This window comes from Poecilia reticulata, linkage group LG13 (genome assembly GCF_000633615.1).
Source record: "Poecilia reticulata strain Guanapo linkage group LG13, Guppy_female_1.0+MT, whole genome shotgun sequence".
NCBI classification, from domain to species: Eukaryota; Metazoa; Chordata; class Actinopteri; order Cyprinodontiformes; family Poeciliidae; genus Poecilia; species Poecilia reticulata.
Window position 1 is genome coordinate 1,960,526 of NC_024343.1, and position 21,516 is coordinate 1,982,041.

A 21,516-nucleotide genomic window follows, 5' to 3' on the forward strand; every position below is an offset into this window, starting at 1 on the left:
TAACAGTCTGCAAAACATTTTCTGTTGAGGAGAGCAGATGCTAGCATACAGTTATGGTAAAAAGAAAGTGGACCCTTTTTCAAATCTTTTTTTTTTTAGCTTTATTACATCATAGAAATTTTTGTTTTTGTTGTGTTTTTTTTTTTAAATAAAATCTCCAGTGCCCAAACAACAGATTTCACTCTGTCAATGATCTTTATTAAATAAAGATCCAAGTACATTTTAAAAGCTATGCAATGAAAAATTATGCACACCAGATGTTTCAGAATTACATAAAAACACCTTACGCACCAATAATTTTGGCCCATTCTTTCACAAAATGGTGCTTCAATAAAGAAATTAACTGACTGCTATTAAACTTCAGATGGGGGACAGATGGTCTACAATACATTGATAAATAGAGGAGTTCATGGTCGACTCCATGTCTGGCAAAGCATCCTAGTGTTATGGCTGCAAAATAACCTAAAACCTAAAGTGCATGGAGAGGGTCAACAACCTGGAGCGGTGAAGACTCCAGTATCACTAAGGAAGCTTTCACACCTCATATTCTGGTAGATTAGGTTCGATCCGGGACCCAAATAGCAACATTTGTTAAATTTTCAGCTGGTGTGGTTTGCTTTCACGTGGCACTGTCTCAAACATTCCAAAYCCTTTGAAAAACCTGTTCACCCCCTTGCCTGTGGTGGCACTATATCAAGAACCACTGAAGGAAACGACATTGAAGACGACATTGAATGTAAATTCCTTCCTCACTGAACATTAAGTAAAATGGAGTGGCATCATGTATTAGTGACTGTAGGATTTCTCTTTAGTAGAAGACGAGCCATTTCTCCCGCTATCTCTAGACTCGTGAGTTTGTTTTGGTTGTTTTTACCCAGAATTCCCTGCACTATAGTCCGCTTTCTGCTTTTGGGGCAGTCTCTAGTCCGCTTGAATCCACATATGCATTTGAACCAAACCAGATTTTACTTCGACCGAACTGAGACTCAGGCGTTTAGCCGGAGCAGAGTTTGCTTTCTTGGTCTGTATCAGAGTTTGATTGTACATTCACACCTCCCCAAATATAAAACCATACTTTCTACGTAAATGAAGTGGAGTTGGATTAATGTCTTTCCCTCCTAGCATACTGTTGACATGTACCTCAATGTTCCATGGTAGCAAACTGTCAAAGCTGTCACACAATTGATGAGGTGATCAATTGCATTTGATCAGCAGCAGCTGTATGCTACTTACCATCTTTAATCCCAAACGCAGAGTTTTTCCATTTTGATTCAGTTTTACCCATGGAACGGGTAAGACCACATCGCTTGTCAACAAACCTCACCTACTGTTAGGGTGTTGAAAACCGAGCAAAAATGAGGGAAAAATTAAACCTAACAGTTTCTCCTTACATGCTAAAATCCGCATGAGAAGACAAACTGTGAAAATCGGAATCAAATTGTCGACACATTTCACTTTAACATCTTTTCAGCTGAGAGTGTAACAATAAAATCCTAAAACATTTGGCACTCTCAATATGGCAATGGCATAATTTAGATTTCAGCACATAACACTTCATTTGGGAAAGACATGCTCCATCCCACACAGTGGATTATTCTTAACACAATATGTTATTTTGATCATTTAAATGCCTGAATTGAAGAGTAACAGAAACATTTATTGCCACTCCTGGTAAGAATGAATAAAAATATAAAATGTAGCTTTATCACATACTTATTCTAAAAAAAAAAAGGCAAACCTTTAATTTAAAAGCACAGGGTACCAGGTAAAGCCCTAGTTAACGCTGTGTTTCTTTTTCATGGTAGCAGAAAAGGCTCGTTTCTGGCATCACACTCAAACAACCCGTTACCATGTAGATAACATCTAATGGTCGTCAAGGAGACTTGTTGACCCTAAGACTCGACTCCTTCCTGCAGTTTCTAACTGTGAGGTTTTCCATTCTGCCTCCCTTACTGCAGCACTTACTGTGTGTGGTGGCAAAATATGTACAGGCCCTGATGAACCCCACAAACCAGTGGCAAACAGAAACAAGCCTCTGTTTGGCTTTTTATTACCAGGATGACAGTATATGTAGCTAGCGCCGTATTCATCCAACGTTTTTTTTCCCCCTTGGTCGTAATACAACACGGGCTCTGTTCTAGAAATCTCATCTCCACATTTCTCTGTTTACATTGTGTTTTCTGTGGCAACACGTAGGAGTACTTCTACCTCGAAAGTGGTGTGGCTACTGAAAAGTTCAATTTTGGTCCCATCCTACCAGGAAATTCTCATATGGTTTTAGTGGTAAAGATTAAATGAGCTTTAGCATGATTTTTCTTCAGCAACAGAGTAATATGCAGTAAGTCAGAGCCACTTCAGTTGAGTGAAAATTTGCTACATATTTGAAAAAAATATTTATTCCAAGTTTTTCCGAAGCTCTTTGCTAGTAGTCCTTGGCTCCTGGTAAACTATTGTGGTAATTATTTTTGATTACTAGCAAAGGAAGCGAAGATCTCACGGTCATGAATGGTGAAAATTCTGTTGGATATTATCGCTCAAATGGTTCTCACTGGAAGACCAAGATGTTTGAAAAATGCCCCAAACCAATGCAATTAGCATTTCTAACAATAGCTGTGTTTCCGTTACAAATGTGAGCAAATCTTTGTCTATGTTCCGCTAATGTAAAAAAATAAAATAAAATTTCGTAATGTCCCCATTAAATATGAATTAAAATTAAAATCAGGCTAGCGTTCATCATCTATCAGCCTTCAGGTTCAGGCGTTGGAGCGACAAACCCCTTATAGTTGTGTGCGGCTACGCATGCAATGTTTTGGGGAAATTGTAGTTGGTGATTTTACAGAAAAGCTATAGATTCAATACGTTTGAATGACACACAACTTTTATAAACTGTGTGAGGCTGAGGGAGCTCTGGTGGAGCCAACTGAACAATGTCTGAAAAACAACAAAAACAAACCATCCTCCTCCTACAGCTTCCTGTTGTCTTCTTCTGCGTTTTCGGCAGTAGTAGCATYCAGGTGTCGATCACGTGACTCGAGAGATGTGAAAAAAATTCCGATACAGCTGAAAAGCCATGTCATGCACAAATTTTTTTTAGCAAAAAACGTGAGTTGTTTTCTAGATAACGAGTTATTTTTATAAGAATTTGCACAATTTTATGGTTAATGGAAACGCAGCTACTAAGGTTTCGATGGTCTTCAAAAAATTATTATTTTTTTGCCCATCATGACATGCTTCTTCTGAAAAACCTTTAGATTAGGTCATCAGTGAAGTTGATATTAATTTACACAGAGAGCAAGACTGCTTTCTATATACTGACAGATTTCAGCTGGTTTCTTTACCTTGCTTCTTTTCTCCATTATGATTTTGCATTTTTGCATGTAGCTACCTTAGATTGTTGACATCATGTTAAAATCCCATTTAGAAATACATTTACTAAGAAAGACATTGTGTTAATTACTTATTTTCCCTGTTATTAAACACAATCTCCTTTTGTTGTATATGTATATCAGCTATGCAGGGAAATTACAATAAACTAATATTACCGGTGTTTTCTTCCACCAGAAGGATTTCTATTTAAAGGGCATCAATCAAAACTTCGTCTGTTTCTCCTGTGTTCCTTTAAAACTAATATTATCTGACGCCCGCACAGCATGCTTTTTCCTCTCATCTGAACAAACACCCACTTCTACCTTGTTGAACCCTTCCTATTTTTGCATAACAGGGCCAGAAATGTACCAAGCAATTTGTGAAATTGACAAGGAGGCTAATTATTTGTAACTAACCCGGGTTACTCTTCTCAAAGAAGGAAAGAAGACGGAAAAAATAAGACGGTACGCATTTGAGCAATACCAACAGTAAAGTTTATTACGACAACATCAGTAGAGAGAAAGAGAGAAAAGGTCACAAAGTACTGTGTGAAAGAAGCCTACTGTTACAAGAGGTTTTTGTGAAACTAACACTTGTAAAAATTAAAACTCAGTCATTTTTGATTACAGGAAGCATGCAGAGTCAGGAGTGGAGGCAGAAAAAGAACGAACAAGAAGGTGAAAACGGACAAACAAAAATCCGGCGGTAAAGAAGCAGAAACCAGAAAGAGAAGGCACATTCACAGACTAGAATCAGCAGTTTTTAGGGAGTTGACAAACTCTTGACTATTAGTTAAGCAACAATGTGGTTTTGGAAAAAAGATTTGAGTACAGAACATTTGGAAAGCCTGGTTGAGAAGATAACCCAAAGAACAAGGCAAGGAGGAAGTAACCCTTTGAGGCCCTGAAGGGGGAAAAAAGAAAAAAGAAACATGGGCAGAACGAGTCGAATTTAGAGTGCAAAAAGAAAAGCAGCAAGATTGTTACATTTGGTCAAATGTGAGCCGAGATAGTAAAAACAGAAAGGAGAATAATTTCACATCTGCCTTAATCTGATGGAAATGAGAGGAAGTTAAAGCACTCAAAGGGTCACAGAAAACAAAGCGGGCCATCTTACACCTGACCTCCCAGAGAGGGCCTTAAATACATCCAATCAGACAGATTTAAAGAGACAGTATCCTTTTTTCTCTTGCTACAGTCAAATAACCCTCTTGGGTTTGAAAACACTGAAATTCATTACTAAATACTGCAGGATACATTGAACATTAACAGTTTGCATCACAGCAAGACCAAGGAGTCTCTCTCTAGCCTCGAAATAAGACAGTTTGTATTCCTGTAATAAAAATACACTACTAAAATCTTTATGTATACATTTCTTCTTGGATAAAAACAGCTTGCAATATGTTTTTTTTTTGTTTTCTTTTTTATGCATAAAATGCTGACCATCTTTTATGTTCTTGTCAATTTCACAAATTGAAAAAAAGCAGGCACACTGCAGCAAAAAAGCAAGGCAGGAAGGGTAATGCTAACTTCACTACGTTCTCAGAGAGCCAGAACCACAGAACCACGGCTGAGAAATCCATGCGGCGTTCATCGCAGTAAAACAAAAAGGGACGGAAAAAAAAGAGGATAAAATGAGGATCTGAGTCCATTTGGTAACTCACAAAAGAAATACTGTCTCTTTAAGAATACAAACAGTTGCTAAAACACAGTGCAAAGCGTATAGAGAGGGGCTCAAACAGCTCGGCCTGCTACATTTAACAACAGGTTAGTTGCTCTCCAAGAACAGTAGAGAAAGAAGATTTTACAGAATTTTATGTTTCTTAGGAATGTATCAATGTTTCTATGGACCAGTTTTTTTTCGTTTTTTTTTTTTTTTTTTTTTGCAATATTTGAGCTTGTTTAAGTTAGCTGAGATGACCTATATGGGACATGATAAAGCATGTTTACATTTCTGTTTTTTTTTTTCTCCAGTGAAACATCCTAGATGAAATGATTTGCTGTGCAAATGTATTTGCAACCCTTGAACTATTCCACATTTTGCCACAGTTCAACCACAAACGTCATGGTGTTTATCGGGATTTTACGTGCCGGATTGGCACATAATTGTTTAGTGGAAGGAAATGTTTGTTTGATGGAAGAAGAAGCTGCTCTGGTCAGATGAGGGTCAAATCTATGTGCAAAACACAAAGCGTGAGGAAAAACTGAGCCTGAACGGCACATGAAGCACGGTGGTAGAGGGGTTATGCTGTAGGGATAGTTTCCTTTAGATCAGACATTGCTGCAGTAGGACACGGGTAAATTTAGCTGGACGATAAATTGTCCCAGGAATTATTGCGATAAATAATATTTTTGAAAACATTTTCAATACATATCAATAATGACATCTAAATGCAAGTTTTCCCTCTGAAAGACCAATAAACTTTAACTTTGTAAAGTTAACACTGGAACGGGAAGACATTTTAAATGTCCAAAATGAAAACAACCAAAAACATTAAATAAAACAAAAATAACTGAAACTGTAAATATAACGGATTATAAAGTCTGTACCCAAAATTGCCATTCAAAATATATTAATCATTAGAACGGAAATAATTGAGTTTATTAAAATTTATGGTGTGATTATTTTATTTAGATTTATTTTTTTTTTTTTGGTTCAATGGTAGCAGGCATAGATATTCGCTTTTGAGTTTGGAGCCGACCAACTGTGGATTAGATCAAAGCATCTTTATGAGTTAATTCAATCAGAATCCAAACCTGAATCCAGCAGAGAACCTACGGCAGAGTTTTGAGATTCATATTCAAACATTTCCCAGCCAACATGACAGAACTTCAACTATTTTACAATGAAGAATCGGCAAAACCAACATGTGCTGAACCAACACTAAAAGACTTAAACCTGCACTGCAAAAACAGGTTATCGGGTGTACCGATAAACTAAACTTGATTTCCTCAATTTTGGGAGATTGGTAATCGGCAGTTGCTTGGTTAAGATTATCCACCTCCACAAAAATCTGCAAAAGTCTTTCTCTCTACAATGACGAAGGTCAACAACAGTCACCCCAACTATTTTTAGCGACTTTTCAAATAAAAAAGAAAATCGGTAACGGCCAAAATCAGAATCCCTGGTCAGGCTTTTTAAAGATCGACAGAAAATTGCAATTAGTGCACCCCTAATGTAAAACCACTTTTCTGATTTTTAGAAGTAAAAAATTAAAAAAAGAAAAAACATGTCATATTTTCCTTCCACCTCCCAATTATGTGGTGCTTTGTGTTTGTCTACCAAATATTTAACATTTAAATCCAATGAAGATTGAGGTTGTTAAAACTATATATATATATATAAATATATATATATAAATTTGTGACTGTTAACTGCATGACTACTGTCAAATAAAGACTGAGCAGTGCACTGTGGAGTATTCATCCAACCACAATTACTTAAAATCTCAGATTACCCAGCTGAATCGGGTGAGGCGCAATGAAACACAAGCCGTGAGGTGGAAGTGAGACGCTGGATGAATAAATGATAAGCTGTGGCGGGGGGGATGAAGAACAGGAAGTGCTGACCTGTACCCTAACCTGAATATTAAGGAAACTGGGTTGATTTCCATTTAATACATGAACCACAACAAGCACCGGGGTGGAGTTGGACTTTGCCTTCATCGACACGATGAAGGCAAAAATGCCTCAAAGCCAGAGGATCATCAAAAAAGTAAATAAAAAAAACAAAATAGTACTGCAGAGTAATACAATATTCGATCAGACATAAATAGAGAACCGCATGCACCCACATTCAAGCACTCAAATCTGAAGTTTATATTGCATCCAGCAATAATGTTGCTTTAATAAAATAGATTCTCTCCCAGTTGCTGCATGCAAAATCTCCTATTAAAGGGGGGAGATTTTCTGTTTCCACTTAATCCAAACTAGATTTTCTCGCCATCGGCACACGGCAGCTGAAAACGATACACTTCAGGTAACGCCTTTGGGATTTTTTTTCCAGTCTATTGTGCAAAAAAAACCAAAAAACAGAAAAGAAAAGAAAAACCTATGAGCTGAATAATTCAGACGATCACCCCCACCGCCTCCTGTACTCATCTGTATTCAACCGGACCGCCTGTCACCACCGCTCGACACGAGAGCAACGCGCAAATGGCACGCCGAGAGTGTGCCGCCACCTCAGTGGGGACACAACAGGAAGCTTATCGAAGTCAGGCAGGCTGTGACCCGGGACCTCGACTATGAGCTGCGGCTGCGAACGTATTAGAACTCAGGCACTCGTCAGTTTAATTGAATAAGGTATGAGGGGCAGGCGGGGGCTTTTATACCGGCTCATATGGGGCAAAGGAGAAGGAAGAAGGTGGATGTGAAAAGAGGAGAGGTATAAATAAATTAAATAAATAAATATAGAATAAATATGGATGATGAAATGTCAAATGGAGGAAATGATGCATCTAATCTGATATGTTATAGGTACGGTGGCCCGGAAATGTAAACTGCTTCAACGGATCACTAAACACAACTACAAATCTAAATGAATGACAACAAATTCAAAAGCACAACACTAACTAGGCACAACAAAAAAAAAAAAAAAAAAAAAAANAAAAAAAAAAAAAAAAAAAAAAAAAACCACAGCAATATTAAGAAAATGAAAAAGGCAGGTCCCAGTGGGAGACATCGCTGATTGGAAAACGGCATTTTGACATTTGAACCTGAATTGGTAGGTTGGTAGCATCAACTGACTCACTCTTCGGTTACCTGGCAACAACAAGTTGAGTTTTTAAGCAGCTTTTTAACTGCTTAAAAATAAACATAATCATTGACTGAAAACTGTCAATAAACCAGTAAAGGTCACGCCACCAGTTTGAAAGCATTTTAGATATTAAAAAAAATGTAACAATCAAAACTAATAAATAATTATCTATATCTTCAATTATCGATAGACTGATATGAAAAACTTATATCATGATACATTTTCCAGCCGTAATCACTGCTATCATTCATATTTCGAACAAACGCGTCAACGCCAGAATCACTTCCGGTACTAAAGCATCATCATCCAATCAGTCTCCAGGCTCCCTCTAGGACCAACTTCTTATGTTTACTTAATTTGTAGTTGTGCTTTGTTAATGTCGTTGTGTTTTTGAATATGTTGTGTTTTCAAATACATATTTGTGTTTAGTGACTTGTTGATGTGTTTTGTGCTTCAGGGCCACCGTATTCAGGAACATCTGAGCGTTTTCTCTTCAACACAGACCTCATTTAGTTCCTCTTTGACCGCATGTTTGGTGACTGTGTTTTTTTGTAAGTGGCTCCAGTGAGAGCGGAGATACCGGCTGGCCTCTGAAACAACATGGCGGTGCGGCTGGGCGGAGCCTCACCAGAGCAAGCGCACTAGTTCCTCACCTGTGGCGGGGGGCTGGTGGGCCGAGAGGCCCGGCAGATCCAGGGAGCTGTCTGACATCACGTGCTTCAGGTCCCCACTCATGTCCGACAGCTTCATGTCCAGCTGCACGGACAGCGCATCCTCCGAGTCGTCCTTCCCCGCGCTGCTGCCACCAATGGATGGCAGGTCCAGCGACTTGACTGACGCAGAGTCTTCCTTGCCATGCTTGAAAGCGGCCACCTTGTCCACCAGTGTTTTCTCGGAGGCACCGAGCGCCGTGCAGAACTTTGACGACTGGAAGTCGGCGAAGTCGTCCACATCGCTCCTGAGGGAGGAGAAGGAGCTGCCGCCGCCTACGCCACTCTCTTTGGCGTCGTCATAGGAGACGGATCCCTCCAGAGACAGCTGCTTCAGCACATCGTATTTGTCCGAGCCCTGCTGAGGCTTCTTCGCTGCACCAACCTCGCTTCTTGGCTCGCCGCCAGAACTTCCGAACGCCAGGAAGTCGGCGAAGTCATCCTGAGTGGCTACCGCCGCCCCTCCTGCTGCCACCGCCGCCGCGGTCGGGGCGGATTCAGAGGAGGAGCCAAAGAGGGCAAAGTCACCAAAATCATCCGAGGGAGGTTTGGCTCCGCTGGGGAGAAGGCCTAATGATACAGGTGGGAACGTGCCGAGTTTTTTCTCGGTGGGAGCAGGAATGGAGGAGAAGAGGTCCAGGTCGGCCATGTTGAGAGGATTTTTGGGCTGGGAGAGAGACACTGCTGGTTGCTGCTGTAAAGTCTGAGAGTTGGGAAAAGCAGAAGGGAAAGCGGGCTGGAAGATCTTGGCCTGATCTGAAGGGTCTAGTGGAGAGACGCTGTCGGCGGTTTTAAAGTCTGTGAAGCTGTCGTCGGCATTGACAGACTTGAAATCTGCGAATCCTTCCCCTTGAAAAAGAGAACGGAGGGAAAGATCAGCAACAAAAAAGAAAAAACATAACCATCACTGTAACAGCCAACAATTCAATTTCAAATCCTGTAAGAGAGGAAGAGTGGATTAGCTGCAGCACGCCTACAGTCCGCTGAGAATGGTAAACTTCCAGTTCTTGTGATGAACCATAGGCAACATGTCCAAAGAAACAGCACACGTCACCGCACAAACAACGCTCAACCAGTCACAAGTTTACATCCACACATGATCAGCATGAAAGTCATTCATTTGGGGGCTTTTAATGATACATCTGTACTATTCTCTGTCCAGGTTGGAATGCTATTTACAACAAACATGTTTAATAAACAAGAGTTGGTTGGACAAGTCCAAAGAAATGTATCTACTCTAATCTCTACAGGATAAAAATAATATAGACTCAAATTCAGTTCCACTGATTTTTGAACATTAATTAAGGTTACATAAATTTTTTCAACAAACCGTTTAATGCACTTTGGCTTCATTTTTTTGACCGCTCTTCTTAGTAGAAAATGTAAAATGAATTTATATTGGTAGGCTAGTACAGGCCTGACCCGTATACACAGTTTGGTCGTTTACAGCAGAGTTTGTTCTATCCATCCTAAAGCCAGTTCCGATGTCAGTTTCGAGAGAATTGTCATATCACACCTAATTGTTTAACTTCTGCCAAGGGTCGGACGATATGAATCAATCACGATGTAAACATTTTATAGTAATAACTATTGATCACTTTTGTTTTAGATATCTGAAATATTGCCAAAATGGTGGCGTGACCTTTCCTCTTTTATATTCAATTTCCTCTTGAGCTGTTGTACTCATTCTCTCCTTTGACTCCATGCCGCCATTTAATTTTTTTAAGCAGTTATGAGACACGGTGGCGAAACCTTAAAGCCAGCTGCAGGTTGACTCTCTGGTTACCTAGCAACATGTTGAGTACATTGCACAGCAGCAGTTTCAGGTTTGCCCACCGTGTCTCATAACTGCTTAAAAATAAAACACAAAGACGTGGAGAGAAAACTGGATGAAACAGGCGCAGTCGCGCCTCCAGTTTGGCTGTATTTAAGATATTTTAACTAAAAAACTAATCAATAATCATCGATAGACATATCGATGATTCAGTCATATCGTCCAGCCCCATTAAAAACCCAAATCAATGCGACTCTGATGCCCAGTGATGAGTGTATGTAAACTTCAGACAAACATCCTACACCCACATGATCATGCCACCAGGAAATTCAAATTGCAAAACTTACAATCTTTACTACTTTTTCCAAACAGGAAATAATAGTCAAGATGAGCATTTTATGCACCAATAAAAAAAAATAAAAATAAAGACTATAAAAATATCTTATTTGTGTTGCAACAAAAAAAACATCATACAAGATGTTGATTAAAGCACAAACCAAAACTCAGAATGCATTAAGTTTCAACATGTCTCGACACACTGTAGTAGTAATATATGCAGGAACTGAAAGAGAATCTGTTCACATGGCAGCTGCATGGAAGAAGAGGGAAAACTAATGGGCTCATTAGAGAAGACGGAGCCCGGCAATGCCAAAGAAAGGTCACAGCAAAGCATGACTTACTGGAGTCGTAAGAGAAGCCCCCATCAGAAGCTGTTCTAATGAAGCACGGGTGGGAAACACACTGGGATCAACACAGGACAGCGTAAACACGGAACAGTGCTGTCATGGCGGCTTTTCCCAATTTGCAACTACATGTTTGACCAGAAATAATCTGGCTCTGACCCTGAACCCCTCACCCATTTTCATGTAAGGATTTGCATTTTTCTCATAGAAGATGTGAAACTAGTCCTCTTTAAACAGCAGGAAAAACAGAAATTGGACTCTAAACAAAGAGAAGTTGAGTTTCTTACCAACTGTTTTCTTGTCAGCAGGTTGCTCTAGCTGTCTGAACACACTGTATTTGTCCCCAGTATCTAAACAATAAAACAGAAAAATCGAAAAATGAGTCAAAACCAGATGAGCGATTCCGTCTGAGCTCTACCAGGGGGCACTGACCAGACTCTTCAGTGTGGATGTTGTTACCCAATGTTAGCTACTTTCTGTATCACTGAGGTGTTTAAAAACAAGTATGAGGAAATAGAGTATATTTTATGACAAATGAATCATATCTATGATTTATTAAGTCTGTAAGAACTGAAGAATTTCAAAAGATAACAGTAAGGGTGACTGGAACTCAACAAAATTGCTCTGCTTTCGGCTTTAATCGTTTTGGAACGTGCTGGAGTTGGAAATAGGTCAATAAGGTAAGCAGTGTCCATTGCTAAGGACAAGCGATGGACACTGCCGTCTAATAATGCAAACCATTTAAAATTAGGGGTTAGCAACCTGCATGAACATATGACTGTGACTGCATGATACGACGACATCCTTCATTCCTTCATAGCACCACAAACACAAATATTGCTCTTGAAAAACATTTCCGTTTGAGAAAGGCTTCTTCTTTAGAAAAGAGTGACTTATATCGGCACAGTAATGGCATTTAATCATACTTTTGAATTTCCTGATATTTACTGATGCTCTTGCGGAACAAACAGTGGAGAAAAAAGCAAAAATAATGTTTCCAATCACAATGTCAGTTTTGATGTTTTTTAAAATGTATCATCAGTAACTACAATTTATCACAATAAATCAATTATTTTAATGTAAGAATTTTTTAACAATAAATGATAAACAGGCCTGTCACAGTAACAGATTTTGCTGGACAATAAATTGTTCCAGAAATTACTGCGATAAACGATAATATTGCTGTTTTGAGACCATTTTCAAGTAATACATTGATAATGAGAAAATAATCTCATTATCAATGAGGCAATTTCAACCTCTTAAAGACCAATATACTTTAACTGCGTAAAGAACCCTGAAACTGGAAAATACTATAAATATGCAAATAAAACATAAAAAACAAAAATAATAAATAAAATGGAGATAAAAAAACCAAGCATAATTGCCCTTAAAAAAATAATCAGAATAGAAATTATCTAGCTCATTTTAATTTATCATGTGATTAACTGATTAACTGGTTATTGTGACAGGCCTAGATTCATGCTCACTCCTATTTAAAACATAAAAATACTTTAAAAAAAAAAAAACTAAACAAAATGACTGCATTATTTAACTTTAGGACAATATTTTCTAAGCATGAACGGTCTTTGTTTTTCTACGTGGCTGTACTTGTCGGTAATACGTCCGAGAGGACAGACGGTGCTGTAACCATCAGAGCCAACGTGTTGCGCTACCTGAGACGGGGGGAGCGGGCTCCGCGGGCGGATCCACAGATAGCTGCTTGAACACGGCGTACTTATCGGAGGACGTGACAGAGGAAGAGGACAAGCCAGACACCGGAGTCAGCATGGCGGCTGTGCTGCAAGGACGCACAAGCTTCGTTCAGATACCATGAAGTGTGAACATCAACAATAAAACTTTGCATCTTTTTTTGGTTAGGTTTAAGAGACTTTTTTTTTTTTAAGAAAAAAAGGCTGCAAAAGAAATACATCTTACATTGCAATAAGTGATATAAGAGACAGTGAATGACACATAGTGAATATCAACGTAATATCTGTCAGTGCAATATCCATTTCGCAAAAAGATGTTTGGAGTGTAATAATTGTTGGTTAGTATATTCCACGTGTTACGAAGAAAGAAGAAAATAGGTAAGATTTCTAATATTTTGTATCCTGGTCTAACAGACACTGCCATTCAAATGTCAAATAAATATATTTTTGGCATACAGAATTTGCATTTATGGCATTGAATAAAATCTTACTAAATCTTGCATGGGAAATTTAAATATTTCGCATATTGATGTAAAAATGACGAAAATAATTCGATATGTTGCTCAGCCCTACCAAGCTAGGAATTAAAATGCATTTGACCATTCTCACAATTACCGAAAAGCTGCGTAAAGTCACAAAATAACAAGGGATGAACAGATGGGAAAATTTGTGCAGATATTCGATATTAACATTGCTGCTATTGCTGATAACTGGCATTAACCATCATCATAAATATAATATATATACAGTATATTTTTCAACCAAAAATCAAGTATCGGATTATATCAGCTTGCACCTAAAAATCCCYAACAGAAGAATCCGCTGCAGCGTTTAGCCCGGCCCTGAATTTCTATCCACCAGTGACTGTATCCCATACGCAGACCCACTGGTTAACAAATGGGTCAATTGTTTTCATACCAATTATTACTGACTATGGTTCTGTGAGAAATATCACTTAATSAAGTCTTTCTCTAACGTTTCACACGACAAAATAAATAATAAAAGTATGTATTATTCCTGCTCATATTGTATCGAGTCAGTATCGATATCAGCCAACGCCCAAAGCTGCGATATTGATATTGTATCGGAAGTGAAAAAGATTTACAACCCTTCCAAGACATTTTTACTGATATGGTAAAAAAACAACTGATATAAGCTGATACTGATGTTAGTGCCGATATATCATGAATCAATAAAAAAAATAGCAGCCAAGATTTGCTTCATTGTCACGTTCTAATCCAAGCCTTACCAGCTYCAAAATAGCAAATTTCTATTCAATTCAATTCAAAAATACTTTATTAATGCCAAAAGGAAATTAAATCAATATTAATTCATAATTTAATCTCAACCAACCCCCCCCAAAAAATAAATTTAAAACAACTAACTAGACTATTGGTAAATTATTTCCCATATTCAGGATGTAAGTGTAGTTATGGCTACCGGTTTGACTCTCACATATGATTTATCTGAACAGCTATCGYCAACTGTGAGGATTTCTTTCAAAGCCTAAAAAGCTAGAACTATAAAGACTCCTTTGACTTAGATGTTTTTTCTTTCCTGCTACTCTCTTTATCTCTGTGTAGATAATTGCCTTGCAGATCTGTCTCACTGAAAGAGCAGTCTGTGGGAAAGGAGCCTAGAAAGTAATATAGAGAAATGAGGCTCTACTGWCCACCGAAATYAATTCATTAAGACATGACCCGAGCTCATTGCTATTCAGAGGAGGTTATTACAAGACATTAAGGCGGTGTAAGACAGACAATGAGCGGCGCAATTATTATGCTAAATAACTGGGCTATAAATAACCATCGGCAGCTGAATATTTGACACTTGTCTCTGCATATAATCACACCTCTTCTTCAGAGAAGGTAGACTGAATGCAGAAGGAACGCTAACTATGATGTATATGGGCATTATAGAGAAGTAAACTCCGAAATTATTCAGGTGACTTTTTTAAAACAGTTAAAATTGGAACATTTCAACTCATGGAAAATATTTTCCTTGGTGGAGTCTCATCCTCACCTGTTTGGATGTTGGTGTGTGACAGCAGGAGCAGGAGCAGCAGCAGCTGTGGGAAAACTACCTCCAGATTCGCCCTGGAAATCAGCGAAGGCCTGGTCTCCGGCTCCAGCCTTCGGCGCACCCTGGAAGTCCTGAAAGTCATCGTCRTCGGTTTTGCTCCCCTACGAGAACGCATGCGGAGGATTTTATAACAGATCAGCATAAAGAAGTGCATATTTGTRAAGTAGAAGGTWATTGAGATATGGTTTAATAAATGTTTACACATAAAAATAAATGTGGTGTGCATTTGTATTCAACCCAAATGAGTGAATACTTTGAAGAACCACCTTATTCTGCAGTTACAGAATATCGATTGCACCGATTGCAGTTTTCTGGTCGATCACAATCTTTAAAAAGTCTGACTTCCCAAATCCGATTCTGCCTGATTTCCATTTTTTTGTCTGAAAATTCAGAAAATATAGCTACAAAGTGAAAGGTGCTCACGGTTTCCCACAGTATATTATAAGCCTGATGGGCCAGCAGGCTTTATTTACACCCCCCACCAGGCTGAGCATTGTTTGATTTTACATTTTTTATTGTTTGATTTTTTTTTTAAGACTTCATACCGTATTTTCCGGACTATAAAGCGCACCTTACTATAAGTCTACAAAGATTTTTTTTTTTTTTTTAAACTGGAAACGTACATATATAAGCCGTACCGGACTATAAGCTGCTGGCATCTCCGCCGCTCCCAGTTTTTCACAAGGACGYAGCCCTCTGCTGCTAAATCTGCTATTAAGAATGCAGCCCTGCGTCTCCAACGCCGAACCATGGAGCTTACGTGCAGYGGTTCTATTTCCCTCCTGTACTGCCAGATCAATAGCCTTCAACTTGAAAGCTGCATCATATGAACTTCTTCATGTGGTTTCCATGATGAGTTTGAAAACATTTCTCCGTCGTGCCTGCTGCTAGCATGTGCTTGTTCTAAATGAAAATTAATGCTTTCTTCTTTGATTTCCAGTTTCGACTTCCAATGATTTACTTCCTGCTAAAGAGCCTCCTGGCGGTTGAAGAAAAATCCACAGAAAAGCCGCACCGGGCCGCAAGGTTCAAAACGTTGGAAAAAAGTACCGGCTTATAGTCTGAAAAATACGGTAGTTGGGTTTTAGGTATTTTTAATGTCTTCCAATAACACACAATTAACTAGTAATACTTTCAAATTTTCTGTCAACATTAAACATTTTCTTTAACTCAAAAACATGGCACATCGCTYGATGACTGCCCTATAGCGCCCCTTACCACTGGGCTTAGCAGGTTTTCTGGGGGAAACTCTGGCTGCTGATTTCCAGACGCAGCATCATGCCCCACRGCATGACACCTTCTTAATGGGATGTTAAAAGTGATGCTAGTTTTTACACAAACACTTGGCATGCATGCCTGAAAGCGARTTTCTGAAGTTTATAATGTTCCTTCCATTTCACATTGAAGCTCTACTTCATTTGGCTCCAACATCACATTGTCATAAAACGACATTAAAATTTTTGTCTATGTGACAAAATGAGAAGCTCCGACACTTTAACCAGGGTATGTACCTGTGCTGCTGGTGCAGGTGGGAAAGTGGCGATGAAACCTGCGTTGGTGGGCGGTGGAGCGGGCACGGTGGGTGCCATAGCCATGACTGGTACCGGTACCGGTACCGGCGCTGCTGGTGTTGCCATGGACATGGAGACGGGCGGCTGGGCCATCATGGGCTGCTGGTGCGGAGGGATRACGGGGGCCAGGGCCATGGCCAGGGCCGGCAGGTTGGGCACAGGCGGGGACGGAAACTGACTCAGTATTTCCACGTTCAACACTGGGAGGCCAGTCTGGAATGTAGGAAGACAGTTTTCACTAAATTYAAGTTAAAAATACTTTATTAGGTCCAAAGAATTAGATAAATTAATGATTACTTATTTAAAGGAGCAGTATTGTGTGTTTTCCATGCACATAGTGMCATTATATAGCATAATCAAGTAAATATGCTACATTTGATTAAAAAAAAAAAAATCTATGTACATCAAATATGACTTAAAAGAAATTTGACTTTGTAATTTAACTCGGTTCTACCAGGTGTTTGGTCATTTCTGCTGGCTAGTCTGAAGGAGCTGACTGAAGGAGTCGAGAGGGAGGGGAGCTTGAAAACTGCAGCTCTGAGGAGGAGTTTCATATGAAAGGTGGAGCTAGGTCCACCCAGACGTTTTTGCAAAGCTCAATGGTTGCCATGGAGATTAAAGGACTTCTCAAATATGCATGAAAGAATCAAAGCAACATTCCATGTATATTTTTGATGAGGGAATAACATTAGGACATGATGTAAAGCTCAAAAGAGTAACTTTTTCACAATTTTGATGTACATATACTGATCAAAGTGGTGAAAAAGCATCTTTAACAGGCTCTGTGAGACTTATGGGGCCCTCTGGCAGTAAACTGTTGCTTTCCTCTGTGTTTCAGAGCAGATTTGCTGTGGCAGAACGCACCTTGTTTGGGTTCATATTTTTTTCTTAAGGCCGTGGGAGATTTACATCACCGGCGGTGTTTTATTATTCCAGGGATGGAAGCGGTGGCACGCTGCGTTTCGTGAGCTGCCTGCAGATTTGCAACCCCCCCCCCGAAGGGGGAAGTACGTTACGCGACAGGTTGGGGCTGATAAGAAGTCTCCTGCCGAACTCATATGATTTCAGGAAACGTAAGGCTCGCCGTGCTTCATGAGCCTGGAGCTTATTGAAAATGCTGCATTTATTTTTTTTTTACGTTTAACTAAAGTTTGATAGAGGAATGTGTTGAGGATTATTCCTGGAGTTGTTTGAAGGGGGTTTATTTATTTGTGTGTGTTTGTTGCTGTTGTTACCTGTGCCACACCGATTAGTGCCAGTACGGTGTAGAGCTCCTCCTTGGTCAGCATGCCGGGGGTTGTGCGGTTGGCTGATGCCCAGATTTGCCCCAGTGCCTCCCGGGGAAGCCCCGATGACATCAGTATGGGGTAGAGCTTTGCCGTGTCTATCCCTGCCGGAGTCATCGTCAGGTCCAAAACCTTCTTAAACATGTCTGCCAGGAACAACAACCAGAGGTTCATGTTTACTGAACTTTCTTTCACAATTTACATTTTGTAACTTTGACCTTTAATGCATTTTTTTTGGAGTTATTCTATACAATTACACAAAGTAATGGTTTTCATCATTTAAAGAACATTAAAATCTGACTAATGCCTCACCTCAAAAGGTTTGTAGATGTTCCCTAATATTTCCATCTTCATATGAAAGGTAGGTCAGTGCATCATAACATTTTCTAAGCTCATGGCATTATTTTAAATCTTAACCATACTTTATACTTTTTTTTTTTTTTAAGCAAAAATGAACCCCTTAGTTGGCCAATRGAAGCGGCTTTGTCATCCACTGCTAGTTGGTTGTAGATGGGGTTTGTGCGACCAAAAATATGAGAACACAAAGACTCCAACTTGGTACTTTCTTATGGAGAAAAATAAAATGCGACAAAGTTCATTGAAATTTTTAACAMGTTAAAATCTGTGTAATTAATTTACCATTTTGATTAATTAATTCATTGACGGTAAAGTTTTTTCTCWGTATCAAACCTGTCCAAAGTTTTATTTAGCCTTCATGATGCTCAAGTTTAATCTCTAAATTATTTTAGTATTTTTCTTGGAAAATTTTGACTTTTGGACGTCAGAAATGTTCACGTTATTTCTAGAAATCCTGAGATTAATCTAAAAATTTCAGATTTTTTTTTCAGCAGAATTGTACTTTTTTGCCGTTGAATTGAATATAAATGCTCGTCACACTTTCCAGATATTTGTAAAAAACACAAAAACCAAAATTAGGTACCGGTAAACTCTGCAGAAAATAAATAATCCAAAACTTAAACACTGATCCCGTCCTTGAGCGGAAGCGCTTACCTGGGACGAGGCTGTCGTTGTAAACCCAGGCAGGCGGGATGGACTGAATGTGCTCTTGTTGTGGATACACAGCAACACCTGCTGTCACAAGCAGACCGGGAGACACTCAGTTAGTTTTTACGACGAGTGTCTTGTCTGGGCCTGCCGACACCTGAGCCCTGCTGGCATCAAACTCAACAGAGGGGGGAAAAAAAGCTTGACGTCTGCCGGGCTGGCTGCAGATACAAATCACAAGCGTTCCTCTAAATAAGGCCATAAATCCCATCTTCCATGAGAAAATAAAAGTTAAAGAATACAAATTCAACACCAACAGTGATCAGAACATTTCTTTCCAAAGAAAGACTACAACAAACTCCCAACTTTTTTATGATRGTGATGAAGTCTTTAAAGAAAGATTATCTGGCATTTTATTTCTCTCAATAACATGGACAGAAAAAAAACAACCAGAAGTAGCAAAGTAGCATGCACAATCAGATGAGGTGRGCTCCCAAGAGGAATCTAAAAATCCATGCGCATCCCTGTTAAAACCGAGGCAGCAGCCATGAGCCAGAGGTTGTTGTCTGGGATTCAAATCCACGGTGAAAGAGAGTTTATTAGTCAGCAGGAATCACCCAGAGACCCCGACAGACACGGTTCATTTCCAGGAGCAGARAGAGCCTCTGACAGAGGCGGAAAGTCAGTAGAAACGTAGCGGAGGATTTACAGACAGCAGGACGGTACGACGGACATTGTAGATAGAAAAACAAAAAGAAAAAGTAAAGAGCACATTTCCACCAAAAATCTCTTGAAATTTTTAGATTAATCTCAGAAATTTTGTGGAAAAAATCGTGGACATTTTCTCACAAGATCGACTTCAGAATTTGTGAAAACGTTTCTCGTACATTTTCAACTCGTAGAGCTCAGAAATTTCCAATTTTTTGTTAACACTTTATTTGAAGGGGGTGAATAAGAGCGTCATGACACTTTCATAAACATGACATAACACATGTCATGAACATGAATAAGTCTTCATGAATATTTATGACTGTTGTCATAAAGCGTCATTCGGTAAATTATGACACTTTTAATACAAAGTTGACATTATACAAAATGTCTTTGTTATGACAACTTGACATTAACCAAGAAATCATTACTGTTTAAACTTTACCTTTAATAACATCCATCCATCYATCCATTTTCTTACACCCTTGTCCCTCAGTGGGGTTGGGAGGGTTGCTGGTGCCCATCTCCAGCTAACGTTCYGGGCGAGAGGCAGGGTTCACCCTGGACAGGTCACCAGTCTGTCGCAGGGCAACACAGAGACACACAGGACACACAACCATGCACACACACACTCACACCTAGGGGCAATTTTGGAGAGGCCAATTAACCTGACAGTGATGTTTTTGGACTGTGGGAGGAAACCGGAGTACCCAGAGAAACCCACGCATTCACAGGGAGAACATGCAAACTCCATGCAGAAAGACCGGGGCCGGGAATCGAACCCAGAACCTTCTTGCAGCAAGGCAACAGCTCTCCTTTAATAACATAAAGTTACCTAATTTTTAAAGTGCAATCAGTAAAACGTTTATAACAAATATATATTTGTTATGACAACAGTCATAAATATTCATGAAGGCTTATTCATGTTCATGACATGTGTTATGTCATGTTTATGAAAGTGTCTTGACGCTCTTATTCACCCCCCTTCAAACAAARTGTTRCCAATTCTTTTTATAARAAAATTTCTGAAATGTATCTCGAAATTTTCGTTTTGTTTCTTTAAACTTTTTTTTACTTTGAGCTTGGAAATGTCCACATTTTTTCTAGAAAATTTCTGAGATTAATTTCAAAATTTCTGAGATTTTTGGCAAAAACGTAATTTTTTTTTTCCTATTTACAATGACCAAATTCTCCGTCCTGAAGAATCAGTTAGCTTGATTTGTTTACTCCCTGAATTTCATACAAACTRATTGAGCAACAAAAAAAGACTGGAAACTACGACCAGTTAGAATGAAGGTATTTATTGTTATTCCTTAACGCTAAAGCAAAGCAAGGTGCASTAGAAGCAGCAGTACAGTCCAGTAAACGGGCGCTTCTCTCACCGCTCTCACTACCGCTCTGAGCAGCTGACGGCAGCTGGGGGTTGGGCGGAGAAGCCGCGGCTTCCTGCCTCTTCTCCGTGATGAAGACGGAGCTCAAGTCCTCGGTGGCGGCGGCCCAGTTCCTGGCCTTGGGGCTGGCCGAGAACTGGGACGAAACCCTGGCTCTCGGAGCCATCTGAGCCAAACTCTGCTTGGACTTAAAGCTAACTTGGGCGGATTTATCGGCGGTAAGATCGCAGGAGGAGAAGAGCTTCTCTTCCAGCGAGGGGCCTGGATGGGTGAATGAGGAAGAAGCTCCTTTAGTAGCGTCCAGACTGTGGGTTTTTTGTAGGAGGTTAAAGAAATTGTGAAATATTTTTGATATTGCATATCAAAAATGAAAATCAMATTTTTCATGATCATCTATAAAATAATTTAACAGTTTTTTAAATCTAAATTTCATTATGGAAGTCTGGAAGTTAATCATGTCACACAACTTTTTTTTT

The 21,516-nt window shown here is 39.3% G+C and overlaps 1 protein-coding gene across 9 annotated transcripts in view; it reads right to left on the reverse strand.

Moving 5' to 3' along the window:
• The window catches only part of synrg (synergin, gamma), a 45,590-nt gene that overhangs the window by 18,240 nt on the left and 5,834 nt on the right, over nucleotides 1-21,516 (reverse strand). For 3 of the 9 annotated variants that reach the window (XM_017308260.1, XM_008424922.1, XM_008424919.1), the window contains 8 exons: nucleotides 21,032-21,301; nucleotides 18,948-19,028; nucleotides 17,886-18,082; nucleotides 16,591-16,863; nucleotides 15,020-15,180; nucleotides 12,962-13,086; nucleotides 11,576-11,638; nucleotides 8,775-9,680 (listed from right to left, as the gene is read on the reverse strand). In XM_017308260.1, coding sequence (XP_017163749.1) covers nucleotides 8,775-9,680; nucleotides 11,576-11,638; nucleotides 12,962-13,086; nucleotides 15,020-15,180; nucleotides 16,591-16,863; nucleotides 17,886-18,082; nucleotides 18,948-19,028; nucleotides 21,032-21,301 — 2,076 coding nt within the window. The remainder of the gene's footprint in view (nucleotides 1-8,774; nucleotides 9,681-11,575; nucleotides 11,639-12,961; nucleotides 13,087-15,019; nucleotides 15,181-16,590; nucleotides 16,864-17,885; nucleotides 18,083-18,947; nucleotides 19,029-21,031; nucleotides 21,302-21,516) is intronic. The other 6 variants (XM_008424927.1, XM_008424926.1, XM_008424924.1 and 3 more) reach the window with 3 other exon arrangements.